This window comes from Acanthochromis polyacanthus, chromosome 3 (assembly GCF_021347895.1).
Source record: "Acanthochromis polyacanthus isolate Apoly-LR-REF ecotype Palm Island chromosome 3, KAUST_Apoly_ChrSc, whole genome shotgun sequence".
Lineage (NCBI taxonomy): Eukaryota > Metazoa > Chordata > Actinopteri > Pomacentridae > Acanthochromis > Acanthochromis polyacanthus.
Window position 1 is genome coordinate 7161174 of NC_067115.1, and position 20022 is coordinate 7181195.

Sequence of the window (20022 nt, forward strand, 5' to 3'; positions counted from 1 at the left end):
AACAGAAGAAAGGCCATATTCATCAGGAATCTGGTTTATTGATGCAGCGAGCCGGTGCCGTGTTTTCTGCAGGAGGAATTCTCTCCTCCAGAGACCTGTTCATTACTGGGCTTTGTGCTGGTGAAGACACTTACTTCCATCCGGCGTATGAGCCTCCATGTGGACCAGATCCGGCTCCTTGTCAAGGCCAGCGACAGACCTGCGAGAAAAGAATGACAGAAGTGTATTGACAGGTAATGGAAAGGGGATGTGAAGGGAAAAAAATGAAGAAAAAGATCCAAGAGTTGTCAGTTCAAAGGGAGGTGAAGATGATGAAAAGAAATGAAGGGACAAAGATCGAGTCGAGGCCTGCTGCTTTTAAACAGGTTTCTTTATAACCCTGCAAGTTCTCAAGGCTATTTTCAGGGTAATCTCACTACTTTATTTTTAAACTCTTGTTTCAGTCATTGTAAGAACTAGTCATGCTGTATCTTGTCAAAACAGTCCTAGCTATCTAGAACTTCCATCATGAGATACAATAATAATGCAGATTGTTTATTTAAGTCTTTATAGCAAGGTAAGGCAAAAATGCAGATCTACTATTTTACATAATAGATATTATTGTGTATATTTTTCATGGAAAGTAGGATCTAATTGTCAGAATGCTTGCTGTAAAATCTGCTTAATTTGATGTGTAGTCGACCTACTGCATGTTGTAAAAAGACAATGATTTTCTGAGTTATTCAACCTCGAAGCACTAGAGTGGAAACAACAAAGGAAATTGTAAAGACATTAGTTTGCAGAAATATGTATATTAAAAAATTAAACATTCTATTCAACTTTACACCTCTCTCATTTGCAAGTATTTCTAACTCTTTCTTACAATGTCACAGACTGCATTTTCAATGTTTTAATATATTAAAAAAATGTTTCAATCAAGCAATAAGCTATTCCTTAATAACACAACAACTGTTCACTCGCAACACCGGAAACTTAGATTTAAGAGAAAAATTACATTGGAAGAAAAGCCATTTGTACATACAACTCCGAGCAGTCAATATTTAGTGGTTTGTAGAATAAACTTATGGAAGTGTCTGGACATCAATCTCAAAACAAGAACAACTATAAAATAATTCAAGAAAAATGTACAACAATAACAACAGCAAAAACACATTTAAGAAACTTGGACTTTCTTAAACTGCATATAAGCATGCGGCTATATATACATATATATATCAAAATGTAAATGCAGAGCAGTTGTAGAGCAAGGAATCATGATGTTGTTGTCTGAGCTTCATGAACTTGTTTAATGACATTTATCCAGGCTGTTCTCCTACATCCTTGCTTGTGTTATCCTACATTGTTTAAAATTTTATTTTATTTTCATTTTGTGTTTTTTATTTTGTTTTATTTCTGCCTTTATGGTATTGTGGCAAGTCTGAAATAAACCAATAAATAACTAAATAAGTTATGTATCTGCAATTTAGTTGCCCAGGAATATTCTAAATGCCACTTTAAACTGAGCACATCCCTGCATCCTTTCCAGCAAAGTGCAACAATGCAGAGACAAACAGAGCCTCCTCCTCTGGGACTGATGGTGCAGGGCCACCACACTCTCTGACTGCATATCTCTGAGCGTTATCTGGCTTTCTTGCTCATTTCACTGCTGTTGGATTAGACCGGACGGTCGCAGCTCTCCCATTGTGGCGGCATTTCATATCCCTTGGAGGCTGATGAAGCCATTGTCTAAATGCAGCCAACTGGAGCCCTGCCTGGCCGTCGCTACAAGCCCAATCCAGTGTCCTTGAAGGGGGCGTTGGCGGTGAAGGGCAAAGCCAGCGATGGATTGTTATTTCGGATTAGACCACAGTGGCACGGAAGCAGCTCCAGATTTATGCAAGTTAAGGGGTGGGTGTAGCCGAAGGCAATCCCGGGCAAACCCTCAGTCACCTCAGAGAGGAGCAGCGAGCTGGAATAGATCCGGCCCAACGTTTGTGATGAGTGTGCACTTTCAGACATACTAGGTGCACTGCAGGGGGAGTGAGCAGCAGACGTGACTGGATGGGAAGCGACAGCAACGTCCCGGATCCATTATTAGTCATCCCGCATGATTCTGCATCCGCATGTATGCATCTGCAGAAATCCCGACTTCTCTTCCCATCCTACTGCAGATAATAATTTAGTATTTATGTGCAATATGTCTGATATGAGCAGGACGAGTGTGAGAAATGAAGTGGAATGCCCTCGGACGCTCACAGGCAGGAGATTAATCCCTGCCTGGTCGTATCAAAGGGCTGGAAAAATGTGCAGAGTTTCAGCAGCATCACCAGTCAGTCACACACCTTGTTCTGAACCATCAATATCACTTGCTCAGTCGCGGCAAACACGAGCGACACTTTCTGCATTCCTGAGCAAAGCAAAACTTGGGCGAGAAGGAGGGAGGGATGGAGCGGGATGAGGGAAAAGCCGGTGACTCACCAGTAGAATCTGTTCGGCGTGACGCGTTCGTGGATGAGCTGCCATTTCCTGCCAAAGTCCACGGAGCTGTAGAGCTGAGGGAAGAGAGAGGAAAACAGGCTGTTAGCAAAGATAAATGCATGTTTCTGCTCTTGTCCAGCCTCTAATTAGAGCAGCTGATTTAAAAGCTGAGACGTGGCTCCTTAATTCCAGGGTGGAGGTTAGTCTGAGGCCATGAGGCATCATCTACAGAGAGGCTGACACTGCACTAAATCGCTATCATCATTACTGACTGGCCATCAGAGCTAACATTTTAGCCCAGATATAACATTCAGAGGAAGCACTTAACTGGAATAATACTGTACAGATCGCAGAGCCAGATGCTAGGACTGAACTGCTGTGCTGTAATGCACCATGGGAGTTTGTAGTGGTGGGGTTGTAAATGTTGTTATCATGGCTCATATTAGAGGTCAGAGAAGAATGGGCAGACTGGTTGGAGATGATAGAAAGGCAACAATAACTCAAATAACCACTGGTTACAACCAAGGAGTGCAGAATACCATCTCTGAAAGCATGTCCAACCTTGAAGAAGATGGACTACAGCAGCAGAAGATCACACCAGGTGCCTCTCATGTCAGCTAAGAACAGGAAACTGAGGCTACAATCCACACAGACTCACCAAAATTGGACAATAGAAGATTGGAAAAACATTGCTGATCTGATGAGTCTCCATTTCAGCTGCGATATTCAGATGATCAGAATGTGGTCTAAACAGCATGAAAGCATGGATTCGTCCTGCCTTGTATCAACGGTTCAGGCTGCTGGTGGTGTAATGGTATGGGGATATTGTCTTGGCACACTTTGGGCCCCTTAGCACCAGTAAGCATTGTTTAAACACCACAGCCTACCTGATTATTGTTGCTAACCATGTCCATCCCTTCATGACAACAGTGTACCTATCTTCTGATGGATACTTCCAGAAGGATAATGTTCCATGTCACAAAGCTCTAATCATCTCAAACTGGTTTCTTGAACATGACAATGAGTTCACTGTACTCCAACGGTCTCCACAGTCACCAGATCTTGATCTAATAGAACCTTTGGGATGTGGTGGAACGGGAGATTGGCATCATGGATGTTCAGCTGACAAATCTGCAGCAACTGTGTGATGCTTTCATGTCAATATTGACGAAAATCTTGGAGAAATGTTTCCAACACCTTGTTGAAAGTATGCCATGAAGAACTAAGGCAGTTCTGGAGGTGAAAGGGGTCCAAGGTGAGTATTATCACATCTGTAATTTTTACACTTTGCAAAGTCATCCTGCAGGCTATATGTTTGACACCCTGGTCTAGTTAGCTTAGTTGAGTCTTATGTTATCAGTACCGTGAGTGTGAAGTGTGGTGTGTTTGATGTCTTCCTACTATTGCTCCTATGTTGGGTAGTTTTAGTGCCAAAATAAAAGCATCTGCTTGGGGCAATGTACATAAAATACAAAAACTCTTTCTCAAGCGTCATTCTTCCAGACAATTCACCACAATACATGAAAACTAAAAATGGATAAGACATTAATGTGGCCACTTTCAGTTTGATCAGCAGAGAATTACATGGATAAAAAAAAACATTTCTGCAGCAGCCAATCACAGGGCTGATCCTGCACAGGGATGATGTATAGCTAGGCTGAAGTGTAGGTGTGCAGTCTGCAGCCTGTGGCCCAATTTTAATGCACTAATTACATTTTTCTGGGGCTCGGGCAAACAATTAATAACCCCGCTGCGTTTCCCAACACTGTATTGATTGATGTGGAAGCAGCTCCCTTACATCTCGCTGCTCCGTTATTTCCGTGCCGTCGGTGGCCCCGGTCGAGCGCTATGCTAATGTTCCTACTTGTTGCCTTTTATCACAGCAAATCTGACACTTACTCTGATAAAAGGATGCACATTTGTCACTTGCTGCAAATTTATTTGTCAGCATCGCGAGGGGAAACTCTATCTGTGTCAGCAGGTGTGCTTTTGCCATTTAAATATCACACCCAAAGCTGCACAGCAAAGGCAGACTGCACCGATGATCTGCCTCTAATTTAAAGCTGGAATGATTCTTTGGATTCCACATATGGATGTCAAACTCCATCGCGGGTTTGTTCCATCATTCCATCAGCACTTGAAGCCCATGTGTCTGCGGCGCTTGACGCTGATGAGCAAAGACAGGAGACGAAAGCATTCGTCTTAGTGTCCCGTGCGAGGTTAAGGCTCGGATCAAGTCTTAGCTGGGAGCAAACATTTGTCTGAATCTTTATGAAGTTGCACAGAGTCGAACACACGGCGCCCGCCGGCACATATTCTACAGAAAATTTGATTTCTGATTCCTCCGGTGTCAGTGAGCTAAGGTTCCCTCTGGAGCCTCTGGGCAGCTGGAACGAGGCGACGGGCAGCGTCCCTCATCGCTTCGGACAGTGACATATGACGCCGGCGGCTCGGCTCAGCTTCTCCTCTCTCCATTCATCAGTTCAATGACATCTTAAATTTTAAAGCTTCTGGGCTGTCACAAAGTAAGCTTCATAGTTTCCCACTCACTTCAATAAATCAAAAAGGCGGCCAGCCAGCTGCCACCAACGGAGTCTGAGTCGAGAACAGAGGACGGGAACTTAATTGGTGATTGAGGAATTGCAGAGAGCGTATTGGTCAAACTCATCTATTCGTGCCGATTACTGCATGTAGAAAACATTCAAAAGTTTTCGGCTGAAATGCAGGCAGTGTCGACAATGCAGATAGAGGACAAGCATGGAAAGAAATTAAAAATATGTAAATGGTAAATTATCAACAGTATTTAGAGCCTTCATGTTTATCCAGTATTATTTAAATCTGGGGTACTTTGATAAATCTGTGCATGTTGATTCCAGGGTTTTACATTTTTTTAAGATGAAGTTTTTTCTTCTTCATGATTTCTGAGATTTTTCATACCGCACAGAAGACATTGCTGAGTTCTCTCTCCTTTATGGTCGTTCTGTTTCCACAGAGGTGCAGGACTTTATATTGCAGTAAAAAATGAGCCCACAGTGAGGAAAAATGTAACAAAAGGAGCAAAAAACATTTAGTATAGGTCGGCAACTCAAACACTTTCCAAAGCTTGTGATTTAAAATATACAAATACTTTATTAGCACATGAATAAACCAATGTGTTTGGACTCAGTCTTCTTCAGGTGCAGATTGATGTTATTCATCTTAACTTTTTATTCGACTTTCAGGCTAAATTGATGATCTGCATGTATTTGCGTAATTCTTCATTATATGCTCCTTATCAGTAAAACTATAACATTATTCATCTAAAATCTTTTTTTCTTTCTGAGTCGATTCAGCTGCTGTACCACAGCCCACATAAGCTACGTATCCAATGTTTTTTTATCAATTGTCATTTTTTTAGTTTGCTTCCTTTTTTCTTTCTCTAACTCTGGAAAAAATCACAAAGTTCGAAAATTTTGAAGTATTTTAAAAGTCCTGATTTGTAAAAAGAAATAGTTCTGATTCTCTCCATAACTTCTTTGTACAAGTGTCAGATTTCCCTAAATGTCTTTCTTTAATTGAAACACTCAGCTGGATTTCATCGACTCATCAGAGGTTTGTACAACTAAATCAACCTGTTGGGAATATGGCTGAACCTCAAGCTTCCAGAGAACATGGGTCATTCAGTAGCAGTGTGATGGTGTCAGATTGCTTTTCTGAGCAAAGAGGATCTTCCTCAGCATCACAGTGCACTAACACGATTTTTAAAAACCTGGATCAGTTGAATCCAAACTACCAAAAGTGGGCAAACCACCAGAAGATCGGCACATCAAAGTTACAGTGGCAGACTAAAATGTAGCTTCATTGCAGATACAAAATTTACTGAGTAAAGAAAAACAAGACTCCAATCAGCAAATGTCTGAAGAAGGTTGTCTGCTGTTTAGAAGAGCTTTTATGAAATAGTTCTTGGGAGGCGAAATGTTGAAGTGGACTGAAAAACAGCAGCATTTCACTTTAGATGATGGACAACTGTCTTATTTACTGATGAATCCCAGATAGAGGTGAGTGGCAGTAATTGTAGGATGAATGTAAGGAGACCAATGAAGCCACGGTGGATCAAAACTATACAGAAACGTGTTGACAAGACAAGACAAGAAGGGAAACAAGTTGATCAAGACTGTACAATCTGCTGGAGTCCATGCAGCTTCCACTTTTAAAGCAATATTTACTTCCGTATATGTGACGTATATGTGATTAATGTGTTTGACAGTTGGTAGTAAACACAGGAAACATGCAAACCGCACTGCCAGAACTCGAGCACAAAACTAAAACAAGGTTTGAAAAGGGCACGTTGCAGCATGAGTAAGAGTCCTTATCTCAGGAATAATTCATGTAAATCCAGACACAGGGAAACACACTCACACACTGTTTACACACCAAGTGTATCAAAGCCAGAAAGAATAGTTTAGATCTGATTTAAGGTCTGCGAGGGCCATGTCTCACAAGAAATGTTTTCTAGGCAGCACTGGTTTTTATCACATTTAGCCATCAAGGCATTTAAAGTGTGCTGCAGGCATGCAGGCATCATAAGCAGGTTTTGTTTCACTGGTTTTAGTTCAGGAGTTATGCAGGGATATTGGTATTCAGCATATACTCAGAGGGAACACCGTAAATCTTAAGGTTTATGCGTTGGTCTATATTTGTTTTCCTTCTTGTAGCCTTAACTTGTGCTTTACAGGAAACAAATCGACACGGAGAAGTGAGGTAAATCCAGCACAGATGGAAGTTAAATGAAAAATGAATTGATTCAAACTGGGGTCTCTCACAGGAGGGCTTACATAAAAGCACTGAAAGATGGATTTCATGAAGCCTTTTCATGACTGTTTCTTCTTTTCCTCCGTATTCTTTCAGAGGTATGCAGGAAATGCTCAGAGAAAGTGTAGATTATGGCATTTGCTGTTGCTATCCAGCTACTTAAAGGCGGGTGCAAGTGCACTTTTTGCTCAAGATGAAATATGAATCAGAATAAAAGATAGATGACCGCTCTACTGTGGCTGTCTATGCTGGAAATCAATTAGAAAAAGAGCAGTGGTGCGTAGACGAGTCCCTTGCGAACAGAAGGACATGAGTTTTCAATGTTTCAGAGAAGCTTAAAATAAAAAATGTGTTGCACCACCAGCAGTCCTGTGTTGACTGTGTTTTAACACAAACAACATCCTGTGCTGATGCTATTCTTGAAGACATTCTGACCACTTTCCAACTAAACATTATTTGTGCATCATTCTCCAATAACACTGAGATATTATTGACTTTTTTTGGAGCATTAGAAACTAAAAGTGGTTGAAAATGTCTGCAGTCATCCCTATATCATCTGTTTCCCCTAGCAACAGATACAATCAGACTCCAGTCTGTTGGAAGGGATGCTGCTGGGTCTGAATTAGCTTTTTACGTGTACTTCTGTCACATTTTTCCTGACTGTGGGCTCATTTTTCACTATCCTGTGCTTCTATGGAAACAGAACAACCATGAAGAAGAAAAGAGAACTTAAGAATGTTTATGTGCAGCATAAAAGAGTAAAATGTCATAAATTCTAAAAATGGGAAAAACGGAATTCTTTGATTAAAGCACAAAAAAGAAAGAAATAAAAGATGTAAAGTTGAATTTATTCAACCTGGAATCGACAGACAGGTGCTGACTCTACATACTAAAGATGTTTGATTACTGAGATTTTTAACTTGTCTCGTCTCTGATGTCATTTAATTTGAAAATTTAGAATTTTGGTTGCAGTTTTTCACCGTTTCATTTCGGCAAAAACATGTAACAGAAAGTGATTTTAATGCCCGCTGAAAAATACAGAATCCAACAATGCTTTCTGTTTTTACAGCTTCTGGTTGATAAATGGTGCAGTTTTGACCTTTTTTTTAACTGACAACAGGCCTTTCAATCCTACCTGCAGGTTTTTGGGTATTCAGAAGATTTAGCATGTATAAAACATAATTTTCACCCATACCACATAAACATGTAACACAATTGTTTGATTCAAGCAGCACTTAACACCCTCACGTCATCTTTTAAGGTGTTTTATTTTTATTCTTGTTATTATTGTTATTTTAATATTTGGATTTTGCTTCATCTTTTAGTCACCATGTTTTCTGTGGTTCAACTCATGCTGCTTTTAAATGTGATTTATAAATAAACTTGTCTTTGACAGAGAGCAAAACATTGAATTGGTCCCAATAATTTGGAAAATATGAAAACTGAAAATGACAAATATGTCAGTTGCAAAAGATTGGTGAGGGCACAATGAAACAAAATATACTCTCAAAATATACTGACAGTTCAGTCTGACTATCGGGTTAGGTCAACCATTGTTTAATATTTAACAGAAATGTATATATTGTCCTTTATGCAGAGACAGACACAAAATAGACATAAAATGAAACTGACATACACTACTGTGTGTAAGAAGACTAGAATTAGAGCTCTGGGGAAGATAATATCTGTGTTCAAGATTCCAGGGGCACAAAACACCCTTAGGTCTTCCCTTAAGGTTTTCTTAAAACGCTCACTAAAGTATTAAAGATTTTTCTGCTTATCTTAGTTTTATACTTATGGAATCCCTTAAAGTCGCATGCAAGGCCTCTGCAACATGAGAAAGGACAAAACTTAAGGTACTTCTGATTGCATCTTAAGTGCAATATGTCTGACTTCGTAGCACTAAATGAAGAACATGAGCACATCTTACACAATTCTTAGTTTCCCCCGCATTTGTTGCTCTGTTTGCTGTTATTTGTATTTTTAATTCACATTAAAGCTTGAGCTTTATCTCATTGATTCCATCATTTTTTCCACCTCTGCCCAATTTGTTTTCTTTATTTCTGGCTATATTTTATCTGTAGACCAATTTTATGAGACGAAAAGTATCGCAAGTGTAAACAAACAGACAGTCTCCATGAAAACTGTACAATTGTCTGGCTATAAATTTTCTGTCAATGCAGTAAACATAATTTGGATCCTGTAGCAGGTTTCAGGAGGTGGTTGCACAAGCCATTTTATGATTTCTCCTTGACAATTAAGGCTTAATTTCTCCCTTGCTTAAGGCATTAGTAACCTCAAAAATTTAGCCTAAGATCTCCTTTACCTTAGTAATTTAAACTTACTTAAAACATAAAGTGCTCTGAGCAACCAGCTCCTAAGACCTGCCGCAGGATCCAAATGTACAGTGTGCAAAATGACTCAACAGGACACTTTGATTAGCTCGTGATAGAAGAAATGAAATAACCATAAGAAAAAAGGTAGCAAATTTCCCAAAGACTGCATTCTGCTGAATAAAAGACAATTTTGACAATCCTTCTCAATTTTTGGTGCAGTTTTGTCACAGTTTTCACCCTCAACGTATTTGCTACGATGCCCTCCAGGAGCAGAAAGTCAAGCAGAGTTTTATTTTTTTTTTTTGTCTTGTTTTATTTTGCAAACTTCCCTCTGCAGCAACACCCTGTCCCCTAGAAAAAAACCTTCTGCATTAACATCAAAGCACAAACAGCTCCAGCAACACATAAAAGTTATGAGAAAAAAGGATCAAGACTTTGGAATTATGGAAATGATAACTGCTGCATTATAGGGCCCTGTGTCCCGCACAATTACTATAAGTCACTTTTATAACTCCTAATTAAGACTCCTATAAATTCTTGATGCATCTATGTACAGTGCTCTAAATCAAACGGCTTCTGCTGGCTTCGCCTGGGCTTGTCCCGTGTGGAGGGGAAGAAGAGGTCTGGTTTTATACCCAACAATTTATGAAGCCTGCAAAGCACACAGCAGTAGGGATAATCCAATGTGGGGGGTGTAGAGGAGGCAATGCAAATCAACCGTCTGGATTGTTCAGAGTTGAAGGCCATTAAGACAGAAGAAAAAATCAGTACCAACAGTTACCGAGCTTTCTTTTTAGATTCAAAAATTGTTTTTTTAAAACCCTAATCCTCTGATTTATTGACTAACAACAAACTGAATAACACTCTGGACCCTAAATGCTGCCAAAATTATACCATTTGTCAGCAAAAACAGCTTTAACAACAGAAAGAAGAGTCAGATTTTCAACTTTCAAACATTCCATGAACCAATCATCCATAATTTGCAGTATGGCTGGAAAAATTAAACAAGTCTGAGCTTAGAATTGTGATACTTCTCCAAAAAAAGTTTATTCTGCATTTATTTTTTTTCCAAAAATCAAGCATTTGCACCAAATCCTGCAGAAAACAAAATATTCTTGAACTGTTTTACAAAGTGTAGAAGACATTTCTGAGTTCTCTCTTCTTCTTTGTGGTTGTTCAGTTTCTGTAGAGATGCATTGGAGTGAAAAATGTCCCCACAGTGAGGAAAAATGTGACAGCAGCAGCAAAAAAAAACCAAATAAACAAAACAAGGGTAAACTAAATTGATAATGATTTTTTGAAGCTAAATCCCAGTAAGTCTTCAGCGATATCTGGAGGTGCTGTTACTTTCGGCTGTCCTTCGATTTATTTCCAGCCAAACTGAAATATTTAAGACTGCTGGCATGTCAAAACACAACATTTAAAGATGTCACCTTGGAAAAAAGAGGACAAATTTTCGGGGCTAATTTCTGCCATTTTAAAGACAAACATTTAGTCATTTAATCAGGAAAATAATCAGCAGATTAATCAGTCGTTAAGAACATTGTTAGTTGCAGCTCTAATCAGGAGCAATCAGAAGAAGCAGCACAGGAATAAAACACAAGACTTAGAAGTTGCACCTGCAGCTCAGTACCGGTGTTAGTGAGTGGGTAGGAGGCCAGTGAGGGATCGTTCCTGTGGCCGTTTCAGTTGTTGGGGAAAAAAAAAAAGAAGCCTTTTTTGAGAGTCTACTCAGTAGCTTTTACTTTTTTCACTCTCGAGTCTTAATCAGCAGATGGTAACTGCTCAGTTGCTGTCATGGTCAAATTTCTTTTTGCCAAGGTCAAGAAATAAGTTCTTAATGAACGAGTCTAATAAACCTGACCTTTTATCATTTTCTAAATACAGACGTCTGCACAAAAAGAAATACATCTGCACTAAAATGATAAGAACTGAGAATAAACCAAAACACATATTCACTCTGTTAACTGGGGTTTCATTCAGTCAAACATAGCACACAGAAATATAATTTTGTCGTTGCCTGTCTGACAACGCGTGCAGCTATTCAGCTATTCGGTCATTGAAATACCAAGGTTTGGTTAAACATTCTTTGGCCATTTTCACTGAGGTGCTTTTGGTTTCCATCTAGGAGCTTCTGGTTGTATCTTTGCGCCTCCTCTGGACAGAATTGGTATAGTTAGACTAACTTTGTTGGTTTTCTGACACAGATTTGTTCCTTTATCACAGTCCACAGTTTCTTGATGGGGTTTGTGTAAGTACTTCGGGGAGACCAGTCTAAAACCTAAATTTCAGCCTTATGTAACCATTTCTTTACCATTTTTGATGTGTGTTTGGGGTCACTGACTTGTTGGAGCATCCAACTGTGTACAGGATCAACCTTCTGGCTGATGATTTTAGGGGTTCCTGAAGAATGTGAAGGAAATTCTCCTCCTTCATTATTCAATTTAGTTTGTGTAAAGCACCTGTTCCACTGACACAAAACAGCCCCAGTGCATAATAATAATGCCACCGCCATGCTTAATGGTACATTTGAAGGCCTCACCTTCTCTCCTCCAAACATATTTCTGGTCATTTAGGCCAAATAACTACATTTTTATTTCATCTGATGACATGATTTTCCTTCAGAAGGCCTTTTCTTTGTCCATGTGATCATCAGTAAACTTTAGTCAGGCTTCAAGGTGCTGCTTCCAGAGGAAGAGCTGTCATCTGTCTTCCAGAAGCTTCTAATACATTGGAGACATGCTTTTTGGTGATTCTTGGTGGACTCCTGACCATCCTGGCCAACTGTCTCTTGGCAACAGGTAATATCTTGTGTTTTCTTCCTGATCCTGGTAGTGACACAGCTGTGCTATGCACTTTATACTAAAATTGTTTGCACAAATTTGTGCAAACAATTTGTGGATCAAGTCATGATCACTCACAAGTAGTTAAGAGGCCATAGCATCAAGAAAATTTGATAAACACAGCTTTCTACGTGACTAAAACGGATGATCAAGTTGCTCTGTGCACATTTTTGACTCAGCAGAGTTCCAAAAGATCTTTAATAAATCTATAAAAGTATCAATATGCGGGACTGTTTTTTATGACAAAAACACATGAGTTTACAATGATTCCATCACAGAAAATTTGGAGTTATAGAAATCATTGGAAACTCAAGCCCGTCCTGATACATATGATCTTTATATTGTATAAGTACATTTGTTCATGGCTGTAATAGAGAATAAGCTATCCCACTGTTTTCATATACACACGTGGACAAAATTGTTGGCACCCCTCAGTTAAAGAAGGAAAAACCCACAATTCTCACTGAAATCACTTGAAACTCACAAAAGTAACAATAAATAAAAATTTATTGAAAATTAAATAATCAAAATCAGCCATCACTTTTGAATTGTTGATTAACATAATTATTTAAAAAAACAAACTAATGAAATAGGGCTGGACAAAAATGATGGTACCCATAACTTAATATTTTGTTGCACAACCTTTTGAGGCAATCACTGCAATTAAACGATTTCTGTATTTGTCAATGAGCGTTCTGCAGCTGTCAACAGGTATTTTGGCCCACTCCTCATGAGCAAACAGCTCCAGTTGTCTCAGGTTTGATGGGTGTCTTCTCCAAATGGCATGTTTCAGCTCCTTCCACATATGTTCAATGGGATTCAGATCTGGGCTCATAGAAGGCCACTTTAGAATAGTCCAACGCTTTTCTCTCAGCCATTCTTGGGTGTTTTTGGCTGTGTGTTTTGGATCATTGTCCTGTTGGAAGACCCATGACCTGCGACTGAGACCAAGCTTTCTGACACTAGGCAGCACATTTCTCTCCAGAATGCCTTGATAGTCTTCAGATTTCATCGTACCTTGCACACTTTCAAGACACCCTGTGCCAGATGCAGCAAAGCAGCCCCAAAACATTACTGAGCCTCCTCCATGTTTCACCGTAGGGACAGTGTTCTTTTCTTCGTATGCTTGGTTTTTGAGTCTATGAACATAGAGTTGATGTGCCTTACCAAAAAGCTCCAGTTTGGTCTCATCTGTCCAAAGGACATTCTCCCAGAAGCTTTGTGGCTTGTCAACATGCATTTTTGCAAATTCCAGTCTCGCTTTTTTATGAGTTTTTTTCAGCAGTGGTGTCCTCCTTGGTCGTCTCCCATGAAGTCCACTTTGGCTCAAACAATGACGAATGGTGCGATCTGACACTGATGTACCTTGGCCTTGGAGTTCACCTTTAATTTCTTTGGAGGTTGCTCTGGGCTCTTTGGATACAATTCCAACGATCCGTCTCTTCAATTTGTCATCAATTTTCCTCTTGCGGCCACGTCCAGGGAGGTTGGCTACTGTCCCGTGGGTCTTGAACTTCTGAATAATATGAGCCACTGTTGTCACAGGAACTTCAAGCTGTTTAGAGATGGTCTTATAGCCTTTACCTTTAAGATGTTTGTCTATCATTTTTTTTCGGATGTCCTGGGACAATTCTCTCCTTCGCTTTCTGTTGTCCATGTTCAGTGTGGTACACACCTTTTCACCAAACAGCAGGGTGACTACTTGTCTCCCTTTAAATAGGCAGACTGACTGATTATGAGTTTGGAAACACCTGTGATGTCAATTAAATGACACACCTGAGTTAATCATGTCACTCTGGTCAAATAGTTTTCAATCTTTTATAGAGGTACCATCATTTTTGTCCAGCCCTATTTCATTAGTTTGTTTTTTTAAATAATTATGTTAATCAACAATTCAAAAGTAATGGCTGTTTTTGATTATTTAATTTTCAATAAATTTTTGTTTATTGTTACTTTTGTGAGTTTCAAGTGATTTCAGTGAGAATTGTGGGTTTTTCCTTCTTTAACTGAGGGGTACCAACAATTTTGTCCACGTGTGTACACTTGTACAAAGGATTTTTCTACTAGATTTTTCTATTTTGTATTTGCACATTTCCTTCTTTTTAAAAAAAGGATCTGATTTTGTGAATGCAATGACAGATATTCTGCTTAATTCCATTGTACACTGTGCAGTGATAATGAAATATCATCATCAAATTATTGTTAATTAAAACAATGTGTCTAGCAGACTCAAGAACTAATCTCAAACACAATTGCAACCAAGACTTTCTATGTGGATCAAACCTAAACGGTGTTTTCCTGCACAACCTCTGTTTGGTGTTTAACAACCTGTTGCAGCAAATTAAAATATTATCCTGCATGATTATCAGTGTCAGATACTAATATGTGCCCAGTCAGCTTTAACAAATAGACTCCCAGTGGCTTTGTGTTCACTTTCACTCTGCTCCACCTCCTCCAGCTTCCTTCACTGAGTCCTTGTTATGGCACTGTGTCGCCTCGAAGCTACATAACAAATGGCTGCACACCTGCCTGGCAGTCACACAGGTAAAGCGTTTCCTTTCACCTGACAGTGAGTCGTGTACTTGTGCTCTTTCAGCTGACCAAGCACTGAAGCAGCATGTGCTTGGGAAAAACAGGGCCCCTACATCCCTCACAGTGCTTCATTAAGAATTCCCTCACTGCTTTCAGTTTTGCCATGTACAGTGCAGCTTGACATGTGCACAAACCAGCAGCGCAGCATTTAATGCAAAGCAGCCAGCTTCAACCTGAGCCTCCAGGCAGTCAATTTTCTCTAATAATTATGCTGTGAACCGCTGAGCACATATGCATGAAGAGGAGCCCTATTATCTCCATTGTGCGCTGTCTGTATTGTCCTGATCATGTGTTTCAAATTAAAGTCCATTAAAAGCACCCTGGGAGGGCGGTCCGGCTGCAGCCTGGTGGAGCGAAGTGAAGCTGTCCCAGCTCAGGACCAGGCAGCTGAGCACTAAAGATACCTGCCATCTGGAGAGTCACTGGGCTGAGAAATGCACTGCAGCAGCCGAGAAGCCTTTTTGGCTCGAGATCAGCTCCACCTTTCAGTCGAGGGCAGCAGTGGATCTGTTCAAATAGACACACTGATAGATCTGTTGGAAGAGTGCTGGTATGTGAAAAGAATTAAGTGCACTCATTCTGATGCAACGTGACCACACAAAATCTTTTTTTTTTTGCTAAAAGAGCCAAAAAAGGCAACTGTTTATTGCGTATCTGAGTTCTCTGAGTCGATTTTTTCAATTTGTTGGTTGATATGATCACATCTGAGTACATTTTCACTGGTTGGACAATCTCCATCAGCAGTCTTCCAGGATTAATCCATTATTCCAAAGCTGCAGGATGAACACACTACCTGTGACGCTTATGGCTCAACATAATGCAGATTGGTGGGTAGAGACCAAAAACTAAGCTAAAAGAGATTGAAAAGAGATGCAAATTCATGAAATGGCAACTGTTTGCCAAATTAAAGGTGATGTCATGTCTGCACAGAGGACAAAAATAGTGATATAGCGAGGCCAAGAAACAGAAAATAACATAAGGATTAATTACGGTTGCTTTTGCATGATGAGCTAAGTCATAAAATGATCTTTTTAGTTATTGAATTTAAGCAAACACACTTAGTATTTGCTTAGGCCTGTGGTGTCCAAGACAATTGTTGGGCAAAATGACCTCATTCAAAATCTCATTGGTCCTGCATCTCTGATTGGTTTAAGATTTGACAGATTTTAATCCACCGTGGTTTTATTTGATTAACTGCAGCTCCAGCAAATGTTTGTTTTGTGTTGACCTTTTATTTATACCAGTCAGAAGCTGTGAAGTACCTTCTTGTACATAGATGTTTTTTGTGTAAAACTAAGCTCATATTCACTTTTATGTTCTATAATTAAGCAAAATCACCCTTCAAAGCATAACATGGATCAAAAGGCAGCCGAGTGAATTATTTTGTTTAAAATCTTTGCATGCTATGCACTGTGCGCTCCATATTTCATGATTTCTTCAAGTTATTTCTACACTTGTTTTAATTTTGTTTTATTTTTGCATCACTTTCCCTTAAATAGAAAGCATGACTCAGAACGGGTCGTATGTCTTCTCTGCTAAATTGGATAAAAATCTTTCACTGATTTATGTATTTTTTAGTAGGAACTAAGTCATGTGCCATGTGAGAACTCTGAAACCTGCCAGCCGGTCTAAAAGGCATGCTACCTTTAAAAAAATTACCAAAATTGACCATTTATCAGAGTCAGAACCTGTAAAAACATGCAGGATGTTCAGATCTTCAACCAACTCTAACCCTGTGTTTATCCCTGAGCTACTCAAAGCTTAGACTTGTGATATTTCACTAAAATCACTTTATTCTAGATGTGTAATTTAACAACTTGGGTCAGATAAAGGATTTGTTTTCACTAGATTCTGTTTAAAAAAAAAAAAAAAGACAAGAGACGTCGTCACTTTTTCAAATTCGTGACGGTGATAGAACGACTCATCTGTGACAAATTGTTCTACAGGAGAAAAACAAAATCACCTAGAATAAATAACTTACAATAACCAAATTCAATTAAAATGGTAAAAAATAAAAATAAAAAAAATCTGCGCTTTTCAACACAACGAGGAAACCATGACTGACTCAGCAGAGCAGAGAGGAGACAAGTATGGGAATATATTAAAAATCTAAGTAATAAAAGAGTTGCTGATTTTTTCAAGACCTGCTAACAGCCACTTGGGAAAACGCTGTACTTGTTGACTCCAGGATTATTATTTTTTTGTTTCTTTTTGATTTTTGAATGACAAATAAAATCACCTCTCCTCATCCTTTTACTGTTTCCAGAGAGGTGCAGGAATTAATATTGCAGTAAAAAAAATGAGCCCACAGTGAGTAAAAATGTGACAGAAGCTGAAAACACCCAGAAACTGCTTGAAGTTCACAGAGTTAAATGCTGATTAAAGTAGAAAACAACATTTTTCCAGTGCATTCAAAGTACATTTACGAACACAAGCTGTCTGCAGTGTAACTCTGCTGGTGGGTTTTTGTGGTTTGCCTCTAAAGACATTTGTTTCTCCCTTTATCTAAAGCTACAGTGACAGTAAATTTAAAAATCAATAATTCGTGATTGGAAAAAGGATGGCTTTTGCAGTTTCAGTTAGACCGCAAGAGGAATGAAAGTGTCCCTGCTTGAAACCAACTCCGATCACGCTGTGACGAAAATGACTGTTTCACCAGCAAACGGGTTTACACTGAGATGCTATAGCTTCCACTTAGAGTCTGTATATGTCACATATCACGGGTTTAAGTAAGGAATCATATTTAGTCGGTGAGAAGGTGTCAGCTGAGGATTACAATGATGGAGGATCCAGAGAGGCGAAGCACTCGCTCCTTCCTATTAAATAAGGTTTGAATTAAAGAGCTTATCTAAAGAGCTCTCTTCAGTAGCAGAATCTATAGCCACAGACAACAATATCACCCATATTAGCTATGGTACAAAATGGAAAAATGCAAATTCTTTTTATGGAGTCGATGCAAATGAAAAGAAAGAATAAAAACAGTAATCCTGAATAATGTTTTCTCCCTCACTCTCTGAATACTTTATTGAGTCTGATGTCCCCGTTGCATATCTGAAAACGTTTAGCCAGGATACGATTCAGCTAGAAATAATTAACAGCATAAATTTGCATCATTAGGGTGGATTAAGTCAAACAATGTTTGCATATTGAAGGACTGAAGGGACTCTCGGAGAGGCGGTTATGCCGGTTCCTTTCTCATTTTAGGTGGGCTGCTGGTTCCTCATGGGAGCAACACAGCGCAGAATATTCCCACTATGTCTGGGAAATGTGCAAAGCATTAACTTTTAGCAGAGTTTGGGTTGAGTGTTCGCATGTTTGTGTTCGCAGAGTCTATGTATAAGAGAGCAGTTTAATTCATCCCCTGAGCTGCCTCTTGCAGTCACAAACTAACCTGCAGATTTTCCTTGTCAGAACATTTCCCTGTTCTCATGCTCACTGCACAGCACGCACACACAAAACCGGCCGATTCCTTGTCCAATTTTAAAGGTAGAGCTGTTGTTATTCTTTTCCCGACATCACAGACACATTGCTCGGGGGTATAATACCGCTGTTGCACCACAAATGGCCCTCAACATGTGAACGACGACACTATATGCTGCTGCAGACCAAAACTCCTACAGTGGAATAATAAATCACACCTGCTGCCGCGGTTCTGTATGTACAAAGCGTTGGCGATGCAATGACTCATCACCTGATTTAGGAAGAATTTTATTTTTATGGTTTACTAGAACATTCTTACTTAATGTCACTATACAGACCCCTATGAACACCAGGTTTTCTATTCCACGTCACCATTTCGGAACCTTTTCTTGCCATATCTGTCACACATCAGATTCTATTAGAGGCCTCATAAATGGCTGCGGTGTTGATCAACGACTGTATTTTTAGTAGGAAATATGGACACATCCATTTAAAAGTATTTTCATGAACTTTCTGAAGCCCCAATACCATTCCTGTTTTAAAATTTTGCACTTTTTCCCCAATTTTCCAGGGTCTACAATTAAAAATCTCTTCTCTGCTGGAGCCATTCAGTCACCTAGATCTGCTGGAAACAATGTTGTTTGTGTCTTCACCAAATTTCCTCACTGTGGAACACATGAGCACAATATTAAAAAAATACATATTTACAATCTTGTAACTAGATCTTCACAGAGGGTCTTTCTATAATCCAGGACTGCAGCATTAAAGAGCCCATATTCTGCTTTGAGGGCTTCTTTCCTTCAGTGTATTATACAGCTGAGTTAGTGTGAGTCATTTCAGATTTAGATTCTCAGTGATTTGTTGTTATATTTGGGAGCCAACACTAAGTTCCGTAAAATATTTTGGAAAGTTTTATAAAAAATGATTAGCCTTTGAAAATGGAAAAAAGTGTAAAAGTTTAAAATAAGGGTGGTAGTGGGACTCCAGACTGTCCCTCTAATATATATGGATGTATCAACATTTTCTACGAGAATACAGTCTTTAGTCGACATTTCAACAAATTTTGTAGCCTCTAACATCAGTAGGATCTAACGTGGCACATAAAACCAGAAAAAGTTGCAGTTATTTTAATGTTTTGACAAAATGGTGATGTGGACTCATTGGTATGGCTCCATAACCTGATATGTATTGATGCTATATATTTTCATGATGCAAAAAAAACAAAAAAACAAACAAACAAACAGCCGAACATATTCTAATGGACCCCAAAAATGAAATCCTAAAGCAGTAAATGTGCAGAATATGAACCCAGAGTGAGGAAAAATGTGGCGGGAGAAAAGAAAAAAAAAAACAACCCAAAACTGCTTGAGGTCCAGAGGGTTCACTGGGGCTTCATTTCCTCAGCAAAAAAAAAAAAAAAACATTTTTGCTTCTCAAATGATAAAAAAAAAGGAAAATGTACAGATTTTTTATTTTTTTTAAATAAGGTGAAAGATTCATTAGCTTAACTGTATATGGATCGATTGTGCTTACTGTGATGTGTAGTAACATTATAGGCTGAGAAAAACCCTGTTTAGGATGTG

General features: G+C 39.2%; 1 protein-coding gene across 1 annotated transcript in view; it reads right to left on the minus strand.

The window, feature by feature from the left end:
- sorcs3a (sortilin related VPS10 domain containing receptor 3a) overlaps positions 1-20022 on the minus strand; it is a 307833-nt gene that overhangs the window by 110911 nt on the left and 176900 nt on the right. The window contains exons 5-6 of the mRNA XM_051945511.1: positions 2458-2531; positions 135-199 (exon numbers count right to left, since the gene is read on the minus strand). Coding sequence (XP_051801471.1) covers positions 135-199; positions 2458-2531 — 139 coding nt within the window. The remainder of the gene's footprint in view (positions 1-134; positions 200-2457; positions 2532-20022) is intronic.